The sequence below is a fragment of the Entelurus aequoreus genome, linkage group LG27, assembly GCF_033978785.1.
Source record: "Entelurus aequoreus isolate RoL-2023_Sb linkage group LG27, RoL_Eaeq_v1.1, whole genome shotgun sequence".
NCBI classification, from domain to species: Eukaryota; Metazoa; Chordata; class Actinopteri; order Syngnathiformes; family Syngnathidae; genus Entelurus; species Entelurus aequoreus.
In genome coordinates this window covers 19,436,272-19,462,440 of record NC_084757.1, presented here as the reverse complement: position 1 = coordinate 19,462,440, position 26,169 = coordinate 19,436,272, and the positions used below count along the sequence as shown (strand labels likewise).

At 38.5% G+C, this 26,169-nt stretch overlaps 1 protein-coding gene across 2 annotated transcripts in view; it reads right to left on the bottom strand.

The window, feature by feature from the left end:
- The window catches only part of trabd2b (TraB domain containing 2B), a 217,944-nt gene extending 202,188 nt beyond the window's left edge, over positions 1-15,756 (bottom strand). For both annotated transcript variants that reach the window (XM_062038890.1, XM_062038891.1), the window contains exons 1-2: positions 15,499-15,756; positions 4,095-4,664 (exon numbers count right to left, since the gene is read on the bottom strand). In XM_062038890.1, the coding sequence (XP_061894874.1) occupies positions 4,095-4,664; positions 15,499-15,600 (672 nt within the window). In that variant the 5' untranslated portion in view covers positions 15,601-15,756. The remainder of the gene's footprint in view (positions 1-4,094; positions 4,665-15,498) is intronic.
- Between the last annotated feature and the right edge of the window lie 10,413 nt (positions 15,757-26,169).

Sequence of the window (26,169 nt, the reverse complement as noted above, 5' to 3'; positions counted from 1 at the left end):
CAAGCCACAACGACATCCTCGGTACAGAGCCCACATACTTTTTTGAAGTTTAATTATTGGGTCTATGTTTGTTTTATACACATTTCCCCAAACTTCAACACAATATGTTAGATATGGAAAAATAAAACAATAACATAACATAAGCAGACATTTCTTATTCAGCCTGTGTCTTACGTTATAAAGAATAGCAATGGATTTGGATATTTTTCCCTTTATATATTCAATCTGCGGTTTCCAACATACAGTCGTGGTCAAAAGTTTACAATCCACTTGTAAAGAACATAACATCATGGCTGTCTTGAGTTTCCAATAATTTCTACAACGCTTATTTTTTTGTGATAGAGTGATTTGAGCACATACTTGTTGGTCACAAAAAACATTCATTAAGTTTGGTTCTTTTATAAACTTATTAAGGGTCTACTGAAAATGTGACACATTGCAGGTGCTAAAAAATTACTGTATTTTGCGGACTATAAGGCTTACTTAAAATCCTTTTTTCTCTCTCAAAACTCGACAATGCGCCTTATAACCCGGTGCGCCTAATGTAAGGAATAAGTTTGTTTGAGCTGACTCACCTCGAAGCTATTTAATTTGGTACATGGTGCAATGATAAGTGTGATCAGTAGATGGCAGTCTAACATAAGATATATGTGTAGACTGTGCATTAAACATACAAGTATTATTATGGTGTGTGTATAAGGTGAGACATTATCTGGCGTTTTTTTTGCAATATTATGCAAAAGCAACTTTTCTTACCTTCTGGTACCTGCTGATCTGCATTTGGGATCTGTAGAAGTCCTGAAAAATTGCACGTGTTCGCGAGTCGATAAGCTTCTTCTTTTTCCTCTATCTTCTTGTCATGGGACATTCATCCTCTGCTGTTGCCATTTATAAATATAAATATATATAAAGTATTATATATATATATATATATATATATATATATATATATATATATATATATATATATATATATATATATATATATATATATATATATATATATATATATATATATATATATAAAGTAGTGTAAAGTTCTTACTTATATCTGTCAGTAAACTCGCCATGAAAGCGCTAAAACATACTGGTGTAGTGAGTTTACATTATTCACCCAAGGAACTTTAGTTATTAAGAGTTCTGGTCGGACGTTTTTTCACGGGACACATTTCCGGTGTTGTTGTTTCCGGATGAGGAGATGCTGCTCCGTTATTGATTTAAGTAATGTCTGAATGTCATTTAAAAAGTTAGCTCCATCTTTTGACACTTCTTCTACTCCCGTCCTTGCACGCTACACTGATACAACAAAGATGGCGGGGAGAAGACGCTGCCGAAGGTGAGCCACGTAAATAAGACCCCCCACAAAACGGCGCATCCTGAAGCGACTGTCAGAAAGCGGCTTGAAGATGATCTGTAAAACATAATCTATGCAACATTTTGACCAAAGAACCACCATAACATGTTATGTAGACCACAAGGAAGTGTTTTACATTTAGAAAAAAATAATAATAATATGACTTCTTTAATGTGCCCTATAATCCGGTGTGCATAATATATGAAAAAGATCAAAAATAGACCATTCATCGGCAGTGCGCTTTATAATCCGGTGCACCCTATGGTCCGGAAAACACGGTATACTAGAATATTTTCCTCCCAATATTGTCTGTGTCCTAATAATCTTCTTATGTTTTGCATATACATGAAGACAAACGCGCTAAATGGATTGTGCCCGCTATTTTGCTCATTTAAGAGATGTAATCCTCAGCCCACAACCTTAGTACTGTAGATCAGCTCTGTGTGCGCAATAAAGTTTGCACATGTTTTAGTACACACACATTTTTAGTAGTTGAGGCCCCGGTATTTTTATGTAATTTTTAGTCGGGACCAGAGTACCACCAAACCACAAATGTGACCGCAGCCTCAAACATGTCTGCTGGAGACAGCTTTAGGGTTATGGATCTCCTTGCGTCTGTGTGGACAAACGGAAGACACAGCTGAACATGCAGAGAGGTCAATAGAGGCACAGAACAAATTGAAGAAGGGGAGAAGAGCAGAGCACTGTCTGGTTTTGTGATCTACAACTACGACCCCATACCACCATGAGCAAAACATCCATCTTAAATTAATGAACAGATTAAGGAATGGTGCATCCATTTCAATTATGATCCAGATAATCCTAAACCATCCTTCACATGGGAGGTCCCATAAAAATCATCAATGAGTCTTGACAGCTTGAGGAAGATGCACCGCACAAATTTATGTCCTTCTACAGTCTTTGATCTCAATGGAAGAGGAGAAATGTCTCAGTCTTGCAGGGCTCCCAGCCTGACATGTGCACGCCATGCCGACAAACACGCACACACAAGGCCCGGTGAGAGCTCTGTACAGTGGAATATGTAAAGGCCTTAGCCTCCACGTGATAGGTCAAAGGGGTCCGGGGGTCTAATTTGAGAGGAAGAAGTCTCCCAGCGTCTCTGCTTTCATCAGCTTCTCTGACTAAGTACCCTGTCAAAGCTGCACCGTGTGCCCCTTACGTGCCAGGAAGCTTTGCAGCTCCCTAAATAATCTCAGCACTGCTTGTCAGTGGGGACCAAGATGCTGCTACTTGAACAAGCTGAGGATGTGGGATTTAAACTGTATGGACAAACGTTTTGGGTGAAGGGGACGACGACAGGAAGTAAAAAATGTGGAAAAACAAAGTTAGTCTTTCTTTTGCAACAATCTCTGTTCTAGTTCTTGGGAATATTAATTGATTATAAATTACAGTCGTGGTCAAAAGTTTACATACTTGATATCACATTGACAAAGATAAGACCTTCAGGAGGAAAGTTATGTGGTCAGATGAAACAAAAATTGAGCTGTTTGGCCACAATACCCAGCAATATGTTTGGAGGAGAAAAGTTGAGGCCTTTAATCCCAGAAACACCATTCCTACCGTCAAGCATGGTGGTGGTAGTATTATGCTCTGGGCCTGTTTTGCTGCCAATGGAACTGGTGCTTTACAGAGAGTAAATGGGACAAGGAAAAAGGAGGATTACCTCCAAATTCTTCAGGACAACTTAAAATCATCAGCCCAGAGGTTGGGTCTTGGGCACAGTTGGGTGTTCACAGGAAAATGACCCCAAACACATGTCAATAGTGGTAAAGGAATGGCTAAATCAGGCTAGAATTAAGGTTTTAGATTTATCTTTCCAAAGTCCTGACTTAAACGTGTGGACATTGCTGAAGAAACAAGTCCATGTCAGAAAACCAACAAATTTAGCTGAACTGCACCAAAATGTCAAGAGGAGTGGTCAAAAATTCAACCAGAACCTTGCCAGAATCTTGTGGATGGCTACCAAAAGCGCCTTATTGCAGTGAAACTTGCCAAGGGACATATTAACATTACTGTATGTATACTTTTGACCCAGCAGATTTGGTCACATTTTCAGTAGACCCATAATAAATTCATAAAAGAACCAAACTTCATGAATGTTTTTTGTGACCAACAAGTATGTGCTCCAATCACTCTATCACAAAAAACAAGAGCTGTAGAAATTATTGGAAACTCAAGACATTATGTCCTTCACAAGTGTATGGAAACTTTTGACCACGACTGTATATGGAGATATCCGCTGACGTCACAGGGCAAAAAACATCACAGGTCATCAGAGCAAGTTCAGAACGGTTCATTTGGAGGACGCATGACGGAAGGCAAGATTGTTTTATAGCTATCTCTGCAAAGCTTCCATGGTTCGAATTCACATTTTCGGGACTTATGCAGATCCAAAATACACAAAAACAGGTACCAATGGGTAAGAAAAGTAGGTTTTTGCACAATAGGTTCCACAATAGGTGCGCACAAAGGTTCAGGTGATGGCAGTGACACTTGATCAAACCAAAATTACAAACACACCAGAGTTTGTTTTAACCGGACTAAACAGGGCTTCCTTTATTCCTCCTATTGTCTTTCCCTCGCCCCGTTTCTGGGGAAAGCATTCAGACACACCTTCCTCACTTTCTCTTATTTTAATTGTTGTGTTTATATATACCTATGCCCCCTAAAGGCCCGGTGTGTCTTTGCACTAAACTTACATGAGAAAGTGTCTCCTTACCTGAGAAAAGTTGAGGCCATTGAGTGGGTGACACTGTTCCTCCACCCGCTCCACCGCCCCGGTGGTTTTTCCCATTCTCTCAGCCTCCTGAGCCAAAAACAAGTCAAGCACCGGCGTCCCTCTGGACCGCACGTCCCACTCTGTGAGCGAGTTGACCATCAGCATCACCCACACGGGCCTCTTCCTCTCCCAATTTCCTGCGATGGCGTTGAACAGGTAGTCGGCATAAAGGCCGCGTCCGCGTTGGTCCGCCGTCATCCAGTAAGGCATCATGTGCTTGATGTAGTCCAGGTGGCGTTTGAGGCGGCGGTAGAGGTCTCGAGGTAGTAGAGTTTGCAGGTTTTCCCCGTGGGGAAGCAGCTGGCAGCTGGTCAGCTTGGAAACGGTGAGTGGATCCGTCAGGTCCAGCTCAAAGAAAACATTGTGGCTACTGCGGAAAGCCTGCTTGGAGCTGCTGGGGATGAAGTCCCACACTCGGGTATAAGGCACGTGAATGGTGCCAAAAAGGTAGGCAGGCGGGTGAGGGGGCGCACGCTTTACTCGCCACAGGAAAGAGTTCATGTCGCTTTGCTGTGAGAGAAAAGAAACAGGATGAGAAAGAAAGGTATAACCCCCTTTTGAGAGAAACAAAATACATTTAACCAAAAGTTTTCTTTATATTTGATGTAAAGGTGATGATATTTTATTTTATAACAGTTATTATTATTGCGGTATTGTAATTGTGTTCAAAAACTACCCAAAGACACACTGAAGTCTTCTGATTCTTTTTTAATTACCGTATTTTCCGGACTATAAGGCACACTTAAAATCTTTATTTTTCTCAAAAATCGACAGTGTGCAAATAACCGGGTGCGCCTAATGTAAGGAATATGTTTGGTTTTGCTTACCGACCTCGAAGCTATTTTATTTGGTACATGGTGAAATGATAAGTGTGACCAGTAAATGGCAGTCAAACATAGGTGATATGTGTAGACTGCAATATAATGGCAGTCCCGCATAAGAGATATGTGTAGACTGCAATATGACTCAAGTAAACAACACCAACATTTTATATGTTCCATTGAAAATATAGAACATTACACACGGCGCTCAAAGATCTATCAAAATGTTTTAGTACGACTTTGATAAGCTATGAAGCTGCACCGCTTGATGGATTGTACTGTGCTTCAACATACGAGTGTTATTATGGTGTGTGTATAAGGTAAGACATATTATCTGGCATTTTGTCTCGCAATATTAAGCAAAAGCAACTTTTCTTACCTTTTGGTACCTGCTGATCTGTATTTGAGATCGGCATAAGTCCTGTAAAATTGCGCAGGTCCGCCTTTGTAGTCCGTGCTGACACCGTAGTTGATAAGCTTCTTCTTTTTTTCTATCTTCTTGTTATGGGACATTCATCCTCTGCTGTTACCATTTCTAATATAAAGTAGCGTAAAGTTCTTATTTACAGTATATCAGTCAGTAAACTTGCCATGAAAGCGCTAAAACATACCGGTGTAGGAAAATACGGTACCAAAATAAAAACACCTTTGTGTCATATTCCGCCAAGTATACTGTATATTTAAAACTCTACGAGAGCACAGCTTGTGGGTTCAATGTGCAAAATTAAATAGCTGAGTTGCTAGAACAGAAATGTGTTTATATAAGTTTAGAAAAGTCGGTATGTCAATTATTAATGGGGAAAGACGTTAATGCCTCATGTTTTCATGTTCGCATTTAAACTTGCAAGCTAGCGCCAGTCAGTTGGTGAGTTTATCAAAGTGCAATTATCAATCACAGTTTTTTGGATGATTTTAATTTAAAAGGGTAATACTAACGAACCAACATTTTATCGCAGTTATCATTACTTGTGTTTATCGTTACATCCCAATTGTGAACGTACAGACAAGTGTCAAACTCATTTTAGCTCAGCGACCGCATGGAAGAAAATCTGTGCAGACGCGGTCGCAAAACAAAAAAATAAAGACAACTTCTGATTGTTTTATTTGTCTTACTTTGGCCAAAAATAGAACAAACACATTCTGAAAATATTACAATAAAAATATAGAAAAAAATACCGTCAGCGGTAAAGTTTAGATCCATGAAGGAAAGAAGAAAGTGAATGAATGTTTATAACTGAATCCATTTATAAAAGTATAAAAATGTGTTTTCTTTTGTATTATTTTTTAAAATTAATTAAGTAACGTTTACGACAACCTTTTTCCAGAACACAATATAGAATGTGAGATATAACAGGATAACGCATGCATTTATCATTTGTTTTAAAAACGGTTACAAAAAAGTGGTACCCCAAAAATTTACTGTGGGACCCCATTTTTATGACTTGATGGGGTCCCCGGGACCCCGTTTTGAAAATTCCTAGCGCCAACCCTGATGGAGTATTGGTGCGTGCAAAACAGCAGCAGGCGGCTGTGGCCTGCGGGCCGGGTCTAATACGGATCAAATATCATCCCGGGGGCCATAGATCAGTGTTTGTCAACCTTTTTGGAGCCAAGGCACATTTTTGTTCATTGAAAAAATGCGGAGGCACACCACCAGCAGAAAACATTAAAAAATTAAACTCGGCAGTTGATATTGACAGTAAAAAGTCAATGTTGCAATTGTTGGATATGAATTCAAACCATAACCAACCATGCATCACTATAGCACTTGTCTCAAAGTAGGTCTACTTTCACGACCTGTCACATCACGCCGTGACTTATTTGGAGTTTTTTGGTGTTTTCCTGTGTGTAGTGTTTTAGTTCTTGTCTTGCGCTCCTATTTTGGTGGCTTTTCCTGTTCTGTTGGTATTTTCCTGTAGCAGTTTCATGTCTTCCTTTGAGCGCTATTCCCCGCACCTGCTTTGTTTTAGCAATCCAGACTATTTCAGTTGTGCGGACGCTATCCTTCTTTGTGTGGAAATTGTTGATTGTCATGTCATGTACGGATGTACTTTGTGGACGCCGGCTGCTCCACATGCTGTAAGTCTTTGCTGTCGTCCAGCATTCTGTTTTTGTTTACTTTGTAGCCAGTTCAGTTTTAGTTTCGTTTTTCATAGCCATCCCTAAACTGCAATGCCTTTTTTAGAGGCACTCGCCGTTTGTTTCTTTTCGGTTTAAGCATTAGATACAACGTTTACAAAGCAATTAGCTACCTGCTGCCACCTACTGATATAGAAGAGTATTACACGGTTACTCTGCCGATCTCTAGACAGCACTGACACTCTACAACGGCACTTTATTTGCAGATTATAATTACTGGTTTGCATAAAATATTTTTAGCCCAAATAGGTGAAATTACATAATCTCCCATGGCACACCAGACTGTATCTCACGGCACACCTGTGGTTGAAAAACACTAATAGATTATTCATTTGCGGGCCGGATCTGGCTGGTTTGTTTTTATTTAAAAAATGCATTATGTTTAACTCTGTCTTAAATGTATAATTACCTACAAACAAAATACAGGACGGGTCATGTCACTGACCTACAATATATATTTTTGAGATGAAAAAGTAGATATGATGGTTAAGTTTATATAGGGGCCCGCTTGGCTGTAAACAGACCCCCGTTTTACCTCACTTGCCAAAGCTTCTTTGGGCCTGCATGGGAAGTACTTGAAGGCCGCAGTGCAAATATACTACGCTGAACTCATAAAGTCCAAAAGCTGAAAGAAGCCTGTTACCTATTGGAACCCTGCTGGGAGACTTTGGTTTGGGACATTTCTGACACGTCAGGGGGGGGCTCGGTTGCTGACAACCATACTTTCTGCATTGTTTGTGACGCCTGCCTCTTCCATTACACCATATCGCTCATTTAATCAGGATATTGTGTTTAGAATATGTTTCTCGTTAAAACACTCTGCAAAAGTGCATGTGCTGCGACTTTGCAGTTTGGCATTGTCACCACTTTCCTATTTTCTAAACAAGCATCTGGCTTAAGAGACATGGCATAATCAGGCATTCGATGGAACAATCCCATTGCCGGGATTTCAAGTTATTCTTTGAAAATTGTTGACTTCAAAATCTTAACCGAGATTTCCTTCAACTCCAATTATAGCACGCTGCCAACTCTGCGTTCGTCGTCTGCCAAAAACTAAGTCAGGTTGTCTCGTGGGATTTGCTTTTAATCATCCAAATTAAGCGCAATGAACATATTGCAAGATCTGGCACAATGTCCTCCCAGACGACATAAATCCAAGGGAGTCGTCCTGCCTTGTGGCACATATGCAGAAATACAACTCTAATTTAATATTCTGTTTTTACACTAAGTGGGGGAATATCTTTTTTTCTGTCCATGCCTTAAGTCATCATATCATGCAGTGAGAAGATCATGCACACTCAAGTAAGGCTTGGAAAAGAAAGCGCTCTTATACACTGCACTTCTCTGCAGAGCCTTGACGCGCCGACTTGCCTTTTTTTATGGCCGTAATTACTCTTAACACAAACCAGAGTGCAGTGTGCCGCATTGCAAATCATAAACAGTTATTGAAGGCGCACCATCATATCCTCCAACACGTGCACTTTTTGTTGCAGCTTACACCAACTTTTCACTTAGAAACAGGGGTGTCACAAACTTGTTTTCATTGAGGGCCACACCGCAGTCATGGCTGCCATTAGAGGGTCGCTTGTAACTAGAGATGTCCGATAATATTGGGCTGCCGATATTATCGGCCGAAAAATGCTTTAAAATGTAATATTGGAAATTATCAGTATCGGTTTCAAAAAGTAAAATTTATGACTTTTTAAAACGCCGCTGTACGGAGTGGTACACGGACGTAGGGAGAAGTACAGAGCGCCAATAAACCTTAAAGGCACTGCCTTTGCGTGCCGACCCAATCACATAATATCTACGGCTTTTCACACACACAAGTGAATGCAAATATGCCGTATAAACAACTTTAACACTGTTACAAATATGCGCCACACTGTGAACCCACACCAAACAAGAATGACAAACACATTTCGGGAGAACATCCGCACCGTAACACAACATAAACACAACATAACAAATACCCAGAACCCCTTGCAGCACTAACTCTTCCGGGACGCTACAATATACAACCCCCGCTACCCCCCCACCCCCCACCCAACCCCGCCCACCTCAATCTCCTCCTCGCATGTCCCAAATTCCAAGCTGCTGTTTTGAGGCATGTTAAAAAAAATAATGCACTTTGTGACTTCAATAATAAATATGGCAGTGCCATGTTGGCATTTTTTTCCATAACTTGAGTTGATTTATTTTGGAAAACCTTGTTACATTGTTTAATGCATCCAGCGGGGCATCACAACAAAATTAGGCATAATAATGTGTTAATTCCACGACTGTATATATCGGTATCGGTTGATATCGGAATCGGTAATTAAGAGTTGGACAATATCGGAATATCGGATATCGGCAAAAAAAGCCATTATCGGACATCTCTACTTGTAACAGTAAATAATGAATGAATTTGCCTATGAATTTAAATATTTTAAAAACATTTTACGTAAAGAGTGAAAAAAATATGTGGATTTTACCACTGTTTTTACAGAAAAAAAATGGCAGCTTAGTTGTTGGGTTGTACGGTATACCGGTATTAGTATAGTACCGCGATACTGATGAATCATATTCGGTACTATACCGCCTCTGAAAAGCTGCTGCTTCACTACACACCGTAGCTCACCGGCGTCAAAATGTAAACAAACGCCATAGGTGGATCTATACCTGTAATGATACCAAGTACAGTAGCGTATCTAGTCGATACTACTATGATTACATCAATATTTTTTGGCATCACAACATCTTTCTTTGTTTTTTTTAAAACTTATATTATGTTTATAAACTCAGAAAATATGTCCCTGGACACATGAGGACTTTGAATATGACCAATGTATGATCCTGTAACGACTTGGTATCGGATTGATACCCAAATTTGTGGTATCATCCAAAACTAATATAAAGTATCAAACAAGAGAAGAATAAGTGATTATTACATTTTAACAGAAGTGTAGATAGAATATGTTAAAAGAGAAAGTAAGCAGTAAATGAACAAATAGATTAATAATTCATTTTCTACCGCTTGTCCTTAATAATTTTGACAAAATAATAGAATGATAAATGACATAATATGTTACTGCATACGTCAGCAGACTAATTAGGAGCCTTTGTTTGCTTACTTACTAATAAAAGACAAGTTGTCTTGTATGTTCACTATTTTATTTAAGGACAAACTTGCAATAAGAAACATATGTTTAATGTACCGTAAGATTTTGTTAAAATAAAGCCAATAATGAAATTTTTGTTGTCCCCTTTATTTAGAAAAGTATCAAAGTATTGAAATAGTTGTGGTACAGGTACCAAAATATTGGTATCAGGACAACACTACTTAGTTGCCAGACTTTTACTGTAAAATATATGGTGGGGGTTTTTTTTAAATGATGTTTACAACATATTACTATAAATAGAAATACAGTACCGCTGTGTAATTTTATTTTGGCAACTAAGCTGCCAGTTTTTTACCATAATAAAATGTGGTACCATAAAATCATCAGGATTTTACAGTAAAAAAAACAACAACAAAAAAACTGACAGCTTAGTCGACAGAATTTTACTGTAAAAACAAACATTGGTCGTTTTTGTTCAACTTCCAATAATATGTTGTAAAAAAAACTCCCTAAATTTTACAGTAAAATCTATTGGTCATTTGCATAGTGTACAATTTGATGGATAATTTGCTTCGAAATGATAAATTAAGCAGATATTTAAGTATTTATTTGGATTTTGACCAAAGAAGTTAGATAACATAATATTTGTTGCAATATTGGACACTATTTTTTTTCCCTGTCAAACTAGAAAGAAAAAAAAATTACCTTATAGTAAGAAAATAAGAAATTAAAGAAAGAAAATATAAGGTATTTTATCTACACATATTATTTCCAGGCTTCTGCGGGCCATATAAAATGACGTGGAGGGCCAGATCTGGCCCGAGGGCCTTGAGTTTGACACCTGTGACTTAGAATGACAGACATCACTTGGACTAATTCACCTGTTCATCATGTTTGGATATTATATAGTCAGTGAAATGAACTAAGGTGAACATGAACGTGCTTCTGAACCAGCATTTAAAACGTGTTGCTGTTTTATACTTGTAAGTAGGGGGCTCAATGGATTATTGTTTCCACCACCGAAGCGGTATAGTGTTATATATAATGTTGGCAACATTAGCTATGATTTGAGGACATTAATATGACATGAGTCTTGTCCAACAAAATGTTGGACAAGACTATCACAATTTCAAAATGTTGGTACAAAATTTGTTATTGCTGTTTTTATTAGTAGCATAAGTAGGATGGATATATGTTTACATGATATCTTTTTAAAAATGTCTCTTTTTGTTTGTTTTTGTTGCAGTTGTTTTTTTATATCTTAATAATAGCAGTAGTAAGATCAATAGATGTAGACCACGAAAGTCAAACTCAAGGCCCGGGGTCCAGATCTGGCCTGTTGCATCATTGTATATAGCCCGCAAAAGCCTGGAAATCATATACGTCAGTGGTCCCCAACCACCGGATCGATTGGTACCGGGCTGCACAAGAAATTTAAAAAAATATTTTATTTTTTTTAATTAAATCAACATAAATATACACTTACAATAAGTGCACCAACCCAAAAAACCTCGCTCCCCCATTTATACTCATTCACACTCATTCGCACAAAAGGGTTGTTTCTTTCTGTTATTAATATTTCTGGTTCCTACATTATATATGATTGTATTTTTTTATGACAGAAAATAAATAAATACCGTACCATACCACAACGCATTGAATGAGGAGAAGGTGTGTCCAAACTATATATATATATATATATATATATATATATATATATATATATATATATATACCGTATATATATATATATATATATATATATATATATATACTTTATATATATATATATATATATATATATATATATATATATATATATATATATATATATATATATATATATATATATATATATATATATATATATATATATATATATATATATATATATATATATATATATATATATATATATATATATATATATATATATAGTTGTTGTTTTTTTAAATAGCAATATGACTTGCCTGAGCGGCTAGGAGACACCAAGAGTAACAAGCAGTAGAAAATGAATTAGAAAGGACAGATTTTTTTTTTTTAAATAAAAAATTTTAACTTGGGACTTTCCGCGGGCCGGACTTTGGACGCTGGCGGGCCAAAACCGACCCGCGGGCCGTCGTTTGGGGACCCCTGCTTTGAGGCGTCCACACTGGAGAGTAAGTAAAATTAACGCCATCTAAAATAAATCATTTTTTGATTGATTGATTGATTGATTGAAACTTTTATTAGTAGATTGCACAGTACAGTACATATTCCGTACTATTGACCACTAAATGGTAACGCCTGAATACGTTTTTGAACTTGTTTAAGTCGGGGTCCACGTAAATCAATTCATGGTATGAAACATGTGATAAAATATATGTAACAATAAGTTATAAATTACATAAATTATGCATTAATAAGTTAATAAAACATAACATTGAGCGAATAATAGTAGAAATGACAATAAATAACACAATAAAAATATATATACACTGCCGTTCAAAAGTTTGGGGTCACATTGAAATGTCCTTATTTTTGAAGGAAAAGCACTGTACTTTTCAATGTAGATAACTTTAAACTAGTCTTAACTTTAAAGAAATACACTCTATACATTGCTAATGTGGTAAATGACTATTCTAGCTGCAAATGTCTGGTTTTTGGTGCAATATCTACATAGGTGTATAGAGGCCCATTTCCAGCAACTATCACTCCAGTGTTCTAATGGTACAATGTGTTTGCTCATTGGCTCAGAAGGCTAATTGATGATTAGAAAACCCTTGTGCAATCATGTTCACACATCTGAAAACAGTTTAGCTCGTTACAGAAACTACAAAACTGACCTTCCTTTGAGCAGATTGAGTTTCTGGAGCATCACATTTGTGGGGTCAATTAAACGCTCAAAATGGCCAGAAAAAGAGAACTTTCATCTGAAACTCGACAGTCTATTCTTGTTCTTAGAAATGAAGGCTATTCCAAAAAATTGTTTGGGTGACCCCAAACTTTTGAACGGTAGTAGTGTATATTTTTTTAAAACATAAGATATTAACATGATCCATGAATAGCCTGATTAAAATCGTGTGTTTATAATCATTTAACGGCACTGTAAGACAATATTGATATTTTTGCTGTTGGAGTGATAATGATAATGAATACTAACATCGGTATTGTTAATAACAGTATCATTGTGATATCAAAGCTGGATTTTGATTGAAACTTTTTTAGTAAATTGCACAGTACAGTACATATTCCGTACAATTGACCACTAAATGGTAACACCCGAATAAGTTTTTCAACTTTGTTTAAGTCGGGGTCCACGTAAATCAACACGGTCTAGCTCCATCCTATCTTGCTGACTGTATTGTACCATATGTCCCGGCAAGAAACCTGCGTTCAAAGAACTCCGGCTTATTAGTGATTCCCAGAGCCCAAAAAAAGTCTGCGGGCTACAGAGCGTTTTCTGTTCGTGCTCCAGTACTATGGAATGCCCTCCCGGTAAAAGTTAGAGATGCTACCTCAGTAGAAGCATTTAAGTCCCATCTTAAAACTCATTTGTATACTCTAGCCTTTAAATAGACCCCCCTTTGTTAGACCAGTTGATCTGCCGTTTTCTTTTCTCCTCTGCACCCTCGCTGGGTTATTCCGGTTCCGGTGACCATGGATGAGGTGCTGGCTGTCTAGAGTTGAGACCCGGGGTGGACCGCTCGCCTGTGCATCGGTTGGGGACGTCTCTGCGCTACTAACCTGTCTCCGCTCGGGATGGTCTTCTGCTGGCCCCACTATGGACTGGACTCTCACTGTTATGTTCGATCCACTAGGAACTGTACTTAGAGGGGGGGTTACCCACATATGCGATCCTCCCCAAGGTTTCTCATAGTCCAGGGGTCGGCAACCCGCGGCTCTAGAGCCGCATGCGGCTCTTTAGCGCCGCCCTAGTGGCTCTCAGGAGCTTTTTTAAAAATGTATGAAAAATGGAAAAAGATGAGGGGAAAAAAAAAGTTTTTGTTTTAATATGGTTTCCGTAGGAGGACAAACATGACGCAAACCTCCCTAATTGTTATAAAGCACACTGTTTATATTAAACATGCTTCACTGATTCGAGTATTTGGCGAGCGCCGTTTTGTCCTACTAATTTTGGCGGTCCTTGAACTCACCGTAGTTTGTTTACAAGTATAACTTTCTCCGACTTCCTAGGACGTGTTTTATGCCACTTCTTTTTCTGTCTCATTCTGTCCACCAAACTTTTAACGTTGTGCGTGAAGGCACAAAGGTGAGTTTTGTTGATGTTATTGACTTGTGTGGAGTGCTAGTCAGACATATTTGGTCAGTGCATGACTGCAAGTTAATCGATGCTAACATGCTATTTAGGCTAGCTATATGTACACATTGCAGCATTATGCCTCATTTGTAGCTATATTTGAGGTCATTTAGTTCAATTTATATCTCATGACACACTATCTGTATGTAATATGGCTTTTAATTTGTTGCGGCTCCAGACAGATTTGTTTTTGTATTTTTGCTCCAATATGGCTCTTTCAACATTTTGGGTTGCCGACACCTGCACTAGGGACTGTACTTAGAGGGGGGGTTACCCACATATGCGATCCTCCCCAAGGTTTCTCATAGTCTTTCACATCGATGTCCCTTGTGTGGGCTCTGTGCCGAGGATGTCGTTGTGGCTTGTGCAGCCCTTTGAGACTTTTGTGATTTAGGGCTATATAAATAAACATTGATTGATTGATTGATTGATGGTATTAAACATGTTATAAAATATATGTAACAATAAGTTAGAAATTACATAAATGATGCATTAATAAGTTAATAAAACATAACATTGAGCGAATAATAGTAGAAATGACAATAAATAACACAATAAAATAGAAAATAGATATTAACATGATCCAAAAATAGTGGGTTTATAATCATTTAACGGCACTGTAAGGCAATATTGATATTTTTGCTGTTGGAGTGATAATGATAATGAATACTAACATTGGTATTGTTAATAACAGTATCATTGTGATATCAAAGCGTGTTTTTGATTGAAACTGTATTAGTAGATTGCACAGTACAGTACATATTCCGTACAATTGACCACTAAATGGTAACACCCCAATAAGTGTTTTAACTTGTTTAAGTCGGGGTCCACGTTAATCAATTCATGGTAAGTGAGTGAGTGACTCCATTCGTTCATTCTTCTCACGCCGAAGTCGCTTGAACTAAAAGTCCCTAAAGTGTCACTTGGTGATAGTCGTGTGGTGCGGTGCGTGTGTAAAGTGTTCCAAAACTGCGACTCACCGTCTTCGGCAGGTCGCACTGCCTGGGTCTGCCACCCCCGGGCGCCACGGGGTGCAGGAGGGCGCTCAGGAGGACCCAGCCGAGCCCCTTCACGCACACCATAGCGGACCTGCAGCGTGTATCCCCTCCGCGGTGCACGTCTCCCTCTCTCTCTCTCTCTCTCTCTCTCTTTCTCTCTCTCTCCCCACGGGCGATGTGCGTGTTGTCACTGGTGGTCAGCCGACTTTTAAACACGTCACGGCCTCACATCGCCACCATCGCGCCTTCCCGCCATCTTCCTCCCCCCACCCCCTCAGCTCGACTTCTATAACCGCCTGTCGCGTCTTTCTCCCCCCGCCGCTGCTGTGGAACTCTTTGGGTAAGTTTCCGCAGTGCGCTCCCACAAGTTTGGTGCGTCTGTTCGGGAGGAGGTGGGACGAGTGGCGTGGACCCCTTCTTCTTCCTCCTCCTCCTTCCCGAGGTCCTTCAAGAGGGAGGGGCCGGGCGCAGGTTCAAAGGGATGACCGCCCTACGTGTAAACCAGGGGTGTCCAAAGTGCGGCCCGGGGGTCATTTTTTTAACGGCCCCACAGCACATTCTAAAAAAAAAAAAAAAACATAAAAAGTGGTATAAAAGAGCAAACAGGTGAAATGTAACATGAAAATGTTGCATTATTTACTCTAATAACACAAAGCTGCCATGCAGGCTGTTTATTTCTTTAAAAAATAATAATGAATCAAAATCAATGTCATTATGAATTATTGACCTATTCAAGGCTCCATTTACTTCACATTGAATATTCCACTTTGAGATATTTTGGGGGGAAAATGTTGCATATTTTTTGGTTGCCATCATTTGCGTTGTTAAGCCTATTTTAGGGGGGCTCAAGCCCCCCTAAAATGTTCTTAAGCCCCCCTGAATAATTTGGTGTTAAAAAAATTAAAAAAAATCTTTTTTTTTTTCCTTTTTTACAAATACCTTCCATCCATCCATCTTCTTCCGCTTATCCGAGGTCGGGTCGCGGAGGCAGCAGCCTAAGCAGGGAAGCCCAGACTTCCCTCTCCCCAGCCACTTCGTTCAGCTCCTCCCGGGGGATCCCGAGGCGTTCCCAGGCCAGCCAGGAGACATAGTCTTCCCAACGTGTGTCCTGGGTCTTCCCCGTGGCCTCCTACCAGTCGGACGTGCCCTAAACACCTCCCTAGGGAGGCGCTCGGGTGGCATCCTAACCAGATGCCCGAACCACCTCATCTGGCTCCTCTCGATGTGGAGGAGCAGCGGCTTTACTTTGAGCTCCCCCCGGATGGCAGAGCTTCTCACCCTATCTCTAAGGGAGAGCCCCGCCACCCGGCGGAGGAAACTCATTTCGGCCGCTTGTACCCGTGATCTTGTCCTTTCGGTCATAACCCAAAGCTCATGACCATAGGTGAGGATGGGAACGTAGATCGACCGGTAAATTGAGAGCTTTGCCTTCCGGCTCAGCTCCTTCTTCACCACAACGGATCGATACAGCGTCCGCATTACTGAAGACGCCGCACCGATCCGCCTGTCGATCTCACGATCCACTCTTCCCTCACTCGTGAACAAGACTCAGAGGTACTTGAACTCCTCCACTTGGGGCAGGGTTTTACAAATACATGCCGACATATTCATTGTAAAGTGGCCCGAATATGAGTTTAAATAAATAATCATATACCGGTAACCTGTCATTATTCACTCAGTTTCCCCTCACTTCATAGCGTAAGGTAGAGAGCCCCTTCCACTTGTTCATATAGAAAATGCCCACATCACATCACTCAAAATCCAGTCCAAATTTTCTCTGCGACCTTGCTTGCGGTCCTGCAGGTGTACGAAGCACATTAGCACACAGCACTGCAGAACAAGAACCTTGTGTCTGCAATTGTAAATAATTTTTTAGTTTTTAAATTTTGTGTTTCTTGTAGAATCTATATAAAGTAATATACATTAGCCTATTGTTAAAATAATGAAAAAAGGAGCCTACGGGAAGCCCAGACTTTCCTCTCCCCAGCCACTTCGTCCAGCTCTTCCCGGGGGATCCCGTTTGTAACCGTGATCTTGTCCTTTCGGTCATAACCATACTTGCGGTATTCGGGAGGTTGGGGGGGTTGTTGTGTGGGCAGGGATGGGGGGTGAGGCCGGGGTTAAGGGGGAGGAGTATATTTATAGCTACAATTCACTGAAATTCAAGTATTTCTTATATATATATATATATATATATATATATATATATATATATATATATATATATATATATATATATATATATATATATATATATATATATATATATATATATATATATATGATAAATGGGTTATACTTGTATAGCGCTTTTCTACCTTCAAGGTACTCAAAGCGCTTTGACAGTATTTCCACATTCACCCATTCACACACTGATGGCGGGAGCTGCCATGCAAGGCGCTAACCAGCACCCATCAGGAGCAAGGGTGAAGTGTCTTGCCCAAGGACACAGCGGACGTGACTAGGATGGTAGAAGGTGGGGATTGAACCCCAGTAACCAGCAACCCTCCGATTGCTGGCACGGCCACTCTACCAACTTCGCCACGCCGTCCCATATATATATATACTGTATATATACATATATATATATATATATATATATATATATATATATATATATATATATATATATATATATATATATATATATATATATATATATATATATATATATATATATATATACATATATATGTATATATATATATACATATATATATATACCCTCCGATTGCTGGCACGGCCACTCTACCAACTTCGCCACGCCGTCCCATATATATATATACTGTATATATACATATATATATATATATATATATATATATATATATATATATATATATATATATATATATATATATATATATATATATATATATATATATATATATATATATATATATATATATACATATATATGTATATATATGTGTGTGTATATATATATATATATATATATATATATATATATATATATATATATATATATATATATACATATATATGTATATATATGTGTGTATATATATATATATATATATATATATATATATATATATATATATATATATATATATATATATATATATATATATATATATATATATATATATATATATATATATATATATATATATATATATATATATATGGGGACGGCGTGGCGAAGTTGGTAGAGTGGCCGTGCCAGCAATCGGAGGGTTGCTGCTTACTGGGGTTCAATCCCCACCTTCTACCATCCTAGTCACGTCCGTTGTGTCCTTGGGCAAGACACTTCACCCTTGCTCCTGATGGCTGCTGGTTAGCGCCTTGCATGGCAGCTCCCGCCATCAGTGTGTGAATGTGGGAATACTGTCAAAGCGCTTTGAGTACCTTGAAGGTAGAAAAGCGCTATACAAGTATAACCCATTTATCATTTATCATTTATATATATGAGAATCGATTCTGAATCGCACAACGTGAGAATTTTTTCCCACACCCCTTATATATGTATATATATATATATATATAAAATAAATACTTGACTGTCAGTGAATTCTAACTATATATATATATATATTTATTTTATTATATATATATATATATATATATATATATATATATATATATATATATATATATATATATATATATATATATATATATATATATATATATATATATATATATATATATATATATATATATATATATATATATATATATATAAAATAAATACTTGAATTTCAGTGTTCATTTATTTACACATATACACACATAACACTCCTCTACTCATTGTTGTATTTGAAAGTGCAATGCTTTGCAGCCAGTAGCACAGCCTTTGAAGGAGCATAGGTGTGGGCAGCATCTGTGAAATTTAATTAGCTGGAAAGGAGTGAGTTTAGGTTTGAATTGTCCATCCTCGTTCTATTCTTTGTCACTATCTTTCTAACCATGCTGAACACCCTCTCTGATGACTTGCAAGCATACTTCTACTTCTTACTCGTCGTCGCCATGACTGTCTCTTCTTCATTCTTCTGCTTCGTCTCTTTACTGTTGTGTGTGCAGTTGTGCACTCTCCAAAAGCCGTAGATGTTGTAACGTGACTGGGCCGGCACGCTGTTTATATGAAGGAAAAGCGGACGTGACGACAGGCTGTCCTCACTCAGGTCCGCATGGACCTGGAGGGGGCGTGCCTTGTTGTCCGGCTGGAAATCGGGAGAAATTCGGGAAAATGGTTGTCCCAGGAGATTTTCGGGAGAGGCACTGAAATTCGGGAGTCTCCCGGAAAATTTGGGAGGGTTGGCAAATATGCCCGGAAGAGTTAGTGCTGCAAGGGGTTCTGGGTATTTGTTCTGTTGTGTTTATGTTGTGTTACGGTGCGGATCTTCTCCCGAAATGGGTTCACAGTGTGGCGCATATTTGTAACAGTGTTAAAGTTGTTTATACGGACACCTTCAGTGTGACCTGTATGGCTGTTGATCAAGTATGTCTTACATTCACTTATGTGTGTGTTAAAGCCGCATAAATTACGTGACTGGGCTGGCACGCTGTTTGTATGGAGGAAAAGCGGACGTGACGACAGGATGTAGAGGACGCTAAAGGCAGTGTCTTTAAGGCACGCCCCCAATATTGTTGTCCTAGTGGAAATCAGGAGAAATTTGGGAGAATGGTTGCCCTGGGAGATTTTTGGGAGGGGCACTGAAATTCGGGAGTCTACCGGGAAAATCAGGAGGGTTGGCAAGTATGGTCATAACCCAAAGCTCATGACCATAGGTGAGGAAGGGAACGTAGATCGACCGGTAAATGGAGAGCTTTGCCTTCCGGCTCAGCTCCTTCTTCACCACAACGGATCGATACAGCGTCCGCATTATTAAAGACGCCGCACCGCCGCATCGATCTCACGATCCACTCTTCCCTCACTCGTGAACAAGACTCAGAGGTACTTGACCTCCTCCCCATGGGGCAGGGTCTCCTCCCCAACCCGGAGATGGCACTCCACCCTTTTCTGGGCGAGAACCATGGACTCGGACTTGGAGGTGCTGATTCTCATCCCAGTCGCTTCACACTCGACTGCGAACCAATCCAATGAGAGCTGAAGATCCTGGCCAGACTACTACCGCAATACTAATGAATCATATTCGGTACTATACCGCCTCTGAAAAGTACCGGTCCACCATCCCGCCATTGTGTCATTGCTGGTTGACGAGCATGTTCGGCAGCGCACAATCACAGAGTACTTACAAGCAGACACAGTGTGTAGACAGAAAAGGGAGAACGGACGCATTTTGGCTTAAAAACTAACAATAAAGGTGAAGTTATAACACTGAAACGCCCTCAGGAAGAGGTGCTTTAAGACATGGCTAGCTAGCTAGCGGCTAACGTCCATTCGTAGTCTGCAGTGTTTTAGCTACTTCTAAATCACTAATCCTGGTCTCCATGGCGACAAATAAAGTAAGTTTCTTACAAGTATCATCCCTGCAGGACGAGGAATAGCTAAACATGCTTCACTACACACCGTAGCTCACTGGCGTCACAATGTAAACAAACGCCATTGGTGGATCTACAATTAACATCCACTGTAATGATACCAAGTACAGGAGCATATCTAATCGATACTACTATGATTACGTCAATATTTTTTGGCATCACAACAACTTCTTTCGTTTTTTTTTTTATTTGTATCATGTTTATAAACTCAGTAAATATGTCCCTGGACACATGAGGACTTTGAACACGTTTTGATGTTTCCCTCTTACACACATGTTAATGTGTGCTATGGCTATGAGGTTTTTTTCTCTCTCCCTAGACCTCAGTCTGGACCCCCCTCTATTATGTTTATCCATCCATTTTCTACCGCTTGTCCCTTTTGGAGTCGCGGGGGGTGCTGGAGCCTATCTCAGCTAACTCAGGAAATATGTCCCTGGACACATGAGGACTTTCAATATGACCAAAGTATGATCCTGTAATGACTTGATATCGGATTGATACCTAAATGTGTGGTATCATCCAAAACTAATGTAAAGTATCAAACAACAGAGGAATAAGTGATTATTAAATTTTAACAGAAGTGTAAATAGAACATGTTAAAAGAGAAAGTAAGCAGATATTAACAGTAAATGATCAAGTAGATTAATAATTCATTTTCTACCACTTGTCCTTAATAATGTTGACAAAATAATAGAATGGAAAATGACACAATATGTTACTGCATATGTCAGCAGACTAAATTAGGAGCCTTTGTTTGCTTACTTACTACTAAAAGACAAGTTGTCTTAAATGTTCACTATTTTATTTAAGGACAAACGTGCAATAAGAAACATATGTTTAATGTACCCTAAGATTTTTTTGTTAAAATAAAGCCAATAATGCAATTTTTTGTGGTGCCCTTTATTTAGAAAAGTATCGAAAAGTACCAAAAAGTATCGAAAAGATTTTTGTACCAGTACCAAAGTATTAGTATCGGGACAACACTAGTACCTTTACAAATATAGTAGAGAAGGGATCCACAGCCTGGGGCATAGTACCAAATTCTGGGCCCTCATACACAGGACTCTTGAAGGACCACTGATCCCACCTTAAGGGGGAACTGTGTTGTTTTTTGTTTTTTTTTAAATCCCGCCTATGTTCACAATCATTATTAGAGACATGACTATGGATGTTAATTATGTATATATTGTTTAGCATTCTAAATATTAAATAGATGCGATCAAAAGTTTGCTTACAATGGAGCCTATGGGAGCCGCGCAATTCCGCCTATAAAGCCCTTAAAAACATCCAAACACTTCCATTGAGGTTTTATATCCTCTGTGTCAAAGTCAAGGCCCGCGGGCCAGATCCGGCTCACGAATGAATTTTCTATGGCCCCCGGGATTTGATTAGTATTAGAACAGCGGTGTCAAACTCATTTTAGATGGGGGGCCACATGGAGAAAAATATACTCCCAAGTGGGCCGGACTGGTAAAATCACGGCACGATAACTTAAAAATAAAGACAACGTCAGATTGTTTACTTTGTTTGAAAATCAATGTTGTTGTTGTTTTCTTTACACTTACATGTTGCAGTTAATTATTGTATCTTTATTTGTCGTTATTTATACTTTCTGAATAAATTATGTGATAATGTTCATCAGTCAGTTCATTGGTGTTGATTTTCAATCCATCAAAATTATATCAAAATCCAATTACAGGATGTTATTTATGTAGTTTGCTCATTTTCCTCGACTGATGTACTAACATCACATGGTTTATTTTTTTAACATATGTAGCATAATCTACAAAGATACAAATAATTGCTATTGCGACATCTAGTGGACACATTTAGAACAGCAGTTTATTTCATTAAAAAAATGTGGCTCCTTTTTATACTTAGCAAACTCATCCAGCGGGCCTGTTTGACACGCACGTTTGACACCCCTGTATTAGAACCGGCCCGCAGGCAACAGCCACCTGCTGCTGTTTTGCAAGCACCAATACTCCATCAATATCGGTGCTAGGAATTTTCAAAATGGGGGTCCCTGGACCCGTCAAGTCATAAAAATGGGGTCCCACAGTACATTTTTGGGGTCCCACTTTTTTGTAACCGTTTTGGAAACAAATGATAAATGTATGCATTATCCTGTTATATCTCACATTCTATATTGTGTTTTGGGAAAAGGTTGTCATAAACGTCACTTAATTCATACAAAAAATAATAATACAAAAAAACCAATTTTTATGCATATGTAAATGTATTCAGTTATAAACATTCATTCACTTTCTTCTTTCCTTCATTTATTTATCATTTATGTATCTAAACTTTACCGATGCCGGTATTTTTTTCTATATTTTTATTGTAATATTTTCAGAATGTGTTTGTTCTATTTTCAGCCAAAGTAAGACTAAGAAAACAATCTGAAGTTGTCTTTACTTTTTAGTTTTAATGCCATGATTTTCTTCCATGCAGCCCCTGAGCTAAAATGAATTTGAATTTGTAGTGTAGTAACGGGCACATTTATAATAACATTTAATATTTACATATATTGATCATTTTAAGCGTACGCGGCACAATAACTTAAATACGCATCACAAAGTTTGTTTATTTTTCATCATCACTGATTTTTACTCACTGCAGACTTTATGAGTTTATTTAATATTCGAAATGCATTAAAAAAATCCATCTGCCATGTCTAATGATTGTGAACATAGGCAAAATTCCAAAATTAGTGAAGCTTCCCTTTAAACCCAATATCGCCCCCTTATGCACACACACAGTATGCTTACATGCATTTAAAAAAAATACATGGATTTGGTTAAAACTATCTTTTTAAAACACATGCAAAAACCTTAAGTGGGTTTTTGTCTTTCTAAAGATGAGATTAACTTATCTACAACAGTGGTTCTCAAAGTTTTTTCACCAAGCAAACACTTGGCTCTGCAAGAACCACCATATGACCAACACAAAATGCAGTATCATAGTAGGCCTAAGTGTTCATTAAAAACAAGGCAGAGGTTTTATTTAACAAGTAAATTAAATATTTTTGGCCACTTTATCATTACACACTGTTTGAACAGTCACACTGTGTTTGAGTATTTAATTAAGTGATTATTTGGCCTACCACTAGATGGAGCTCGTGTACTGCAAGTGGTACCCGTACCACAGTTTGAGAATTACTGATACCGAACATATCTCGATAAACCACATTAATAGATGAGGTTAACATATCCAGAATATATCTCGATAATCCCCACAATATGAATTGTTTTAAAAAAGTGACAACAAATGCATTATGATAATGAATTTTAATAATCATATAACCTGTTATAATTCACTTATACAGGTATATGATTATAAATATGTTACATTTCCCTTTACACCAGTGTGAAGTAGAGATTAGCTGATACACATAGGATTATCATCAGTGGATAAAACGAATCATAATAATACATATTAAAACTGTTATATTATTTGTAGTACATCTGCTTTGGGCTAAGTATCCCTCTGTCTTTAAAAACTAGTGACACCTCTGTTTCTAACTTGAATTAAGGGTCTTTGAACGCACCACAGTTAGAGGCAAAAGTGAAACATTACTTATCACCCATGTTGCCAGCCTGCCAGATAGATTTATTATAGTTTAAACATTTTTTACCACTTCTCCTTGTTCCAAAATTCATGGTGTGAATGCTTAAAAATGAGCTTTGATGACATCACGACGTCTGTGTTGGGTGAAGTGTTGTGCTTGTTATCTATGTTTTGTATTGCTGATGACAATTGTTGTGGATTTATTTCTTAATTTTGAGTGCATTATGTAGTTAACTTACAATGTATATAATATTCACATACAAGTATTTCAATTACTAATCTGTTAGTTTGAATGTCACAAAATTCCATAAGGATGGAAATGTTTTTGTGGAATTTTTTTTTGGGGGGGTGGTCTTATTTAAAACATTTTTTTGCATGTTTTCCATTTTTAAGTACCAATTCTGGCACCCTTTACACAGTATCGGTTCAAATGAAAATGATACCCATCCCAACTCCAAAGAGGATTCAACCCCAGTACGTGTGTATACCAGCACAGGACTAACATTGTGCGCCAATGGAGACATTTAGAATTCCCAGGTACATGAGTCATTACATCATTATCAATGAGGGAGCAGGAAGGTGCTGGGAATATGTTTGCGATAACATTTTATATGAAGCGCCCTGTAATTCATTCATTGACATTTTTTAATAGGGCCAAAATGTGTGCTTTTGAGGTTTTAACATGTTACAAATAAAAAATAAATAGAAATTGATCATTCACGCAAAACGTGTCCCTCCCCACAGAGTGTGGGGGCCCTTTGCACAGCACGTGATCTGCACAGAACGCTTAGCGGCCTGTTCATTTTGAACAATACGTGTGTTATTGTGGTGACAATAAGAAGCACGCTGTGATATTGACAGCTGTTCCTAATATTTTAACGACCTCACACAGCAAAAAAAAGAACCCTTAGAAATACAAGTATGTTAACGTGTTGCCACATTTTTATGTTTGTCCGGTACTTTTTTTTATTTAGGACTAAACCACATTTTTACCAAAGTTCTACTCTTTGCTGATGTAATATTTTCCCCACTTTTTCCCCACTTTGGGGTAGTAAAGAATTAGAGAAGTAATGTTTTAGTCATAAAGTTTACATACTCCCATCAAAACTGTTAAAGTTATTAATTCTGGCCTTTTTATTCAAACCTTTTCTAGGGTGGACTCATTATACAACTGTAGAGGTTGCCTTCTAGTGGGTTCTGCGGACACAATGCCACGAGAGCCCGGATTTCAGGGTACAACACTGTTTTATTTTCATAAGTCGTGCTAGGGTTTTGCTTTCCAGCAAATTGTCTTTTTCCTCAGTCCGTCTCTCTCTCTCTGGCTCCCACTCCAACTCCAACCCCATGTCTCGTTCCGGCTGCTGCTAATAAAGGCGACAGGTTATTAGATAACAAGGCCCACCTGGGCCATCCACTCACCTGTCGCTGTCTTCGAGGCTGGTCCTTGCACACCCCGTTTGGCGGCAGGCCCGCAGGCCACGCCCCCCCCCAAAACAACGTACATGTTAAGTGATTTCTCAATGAAGCAAAGCTTAGCGATCATAATTGACTGCAGCTGTTGGTTTCTCTTTGCCAGAAGGAAATACAGTAATTAGTTTGACAGCACTTATTAGA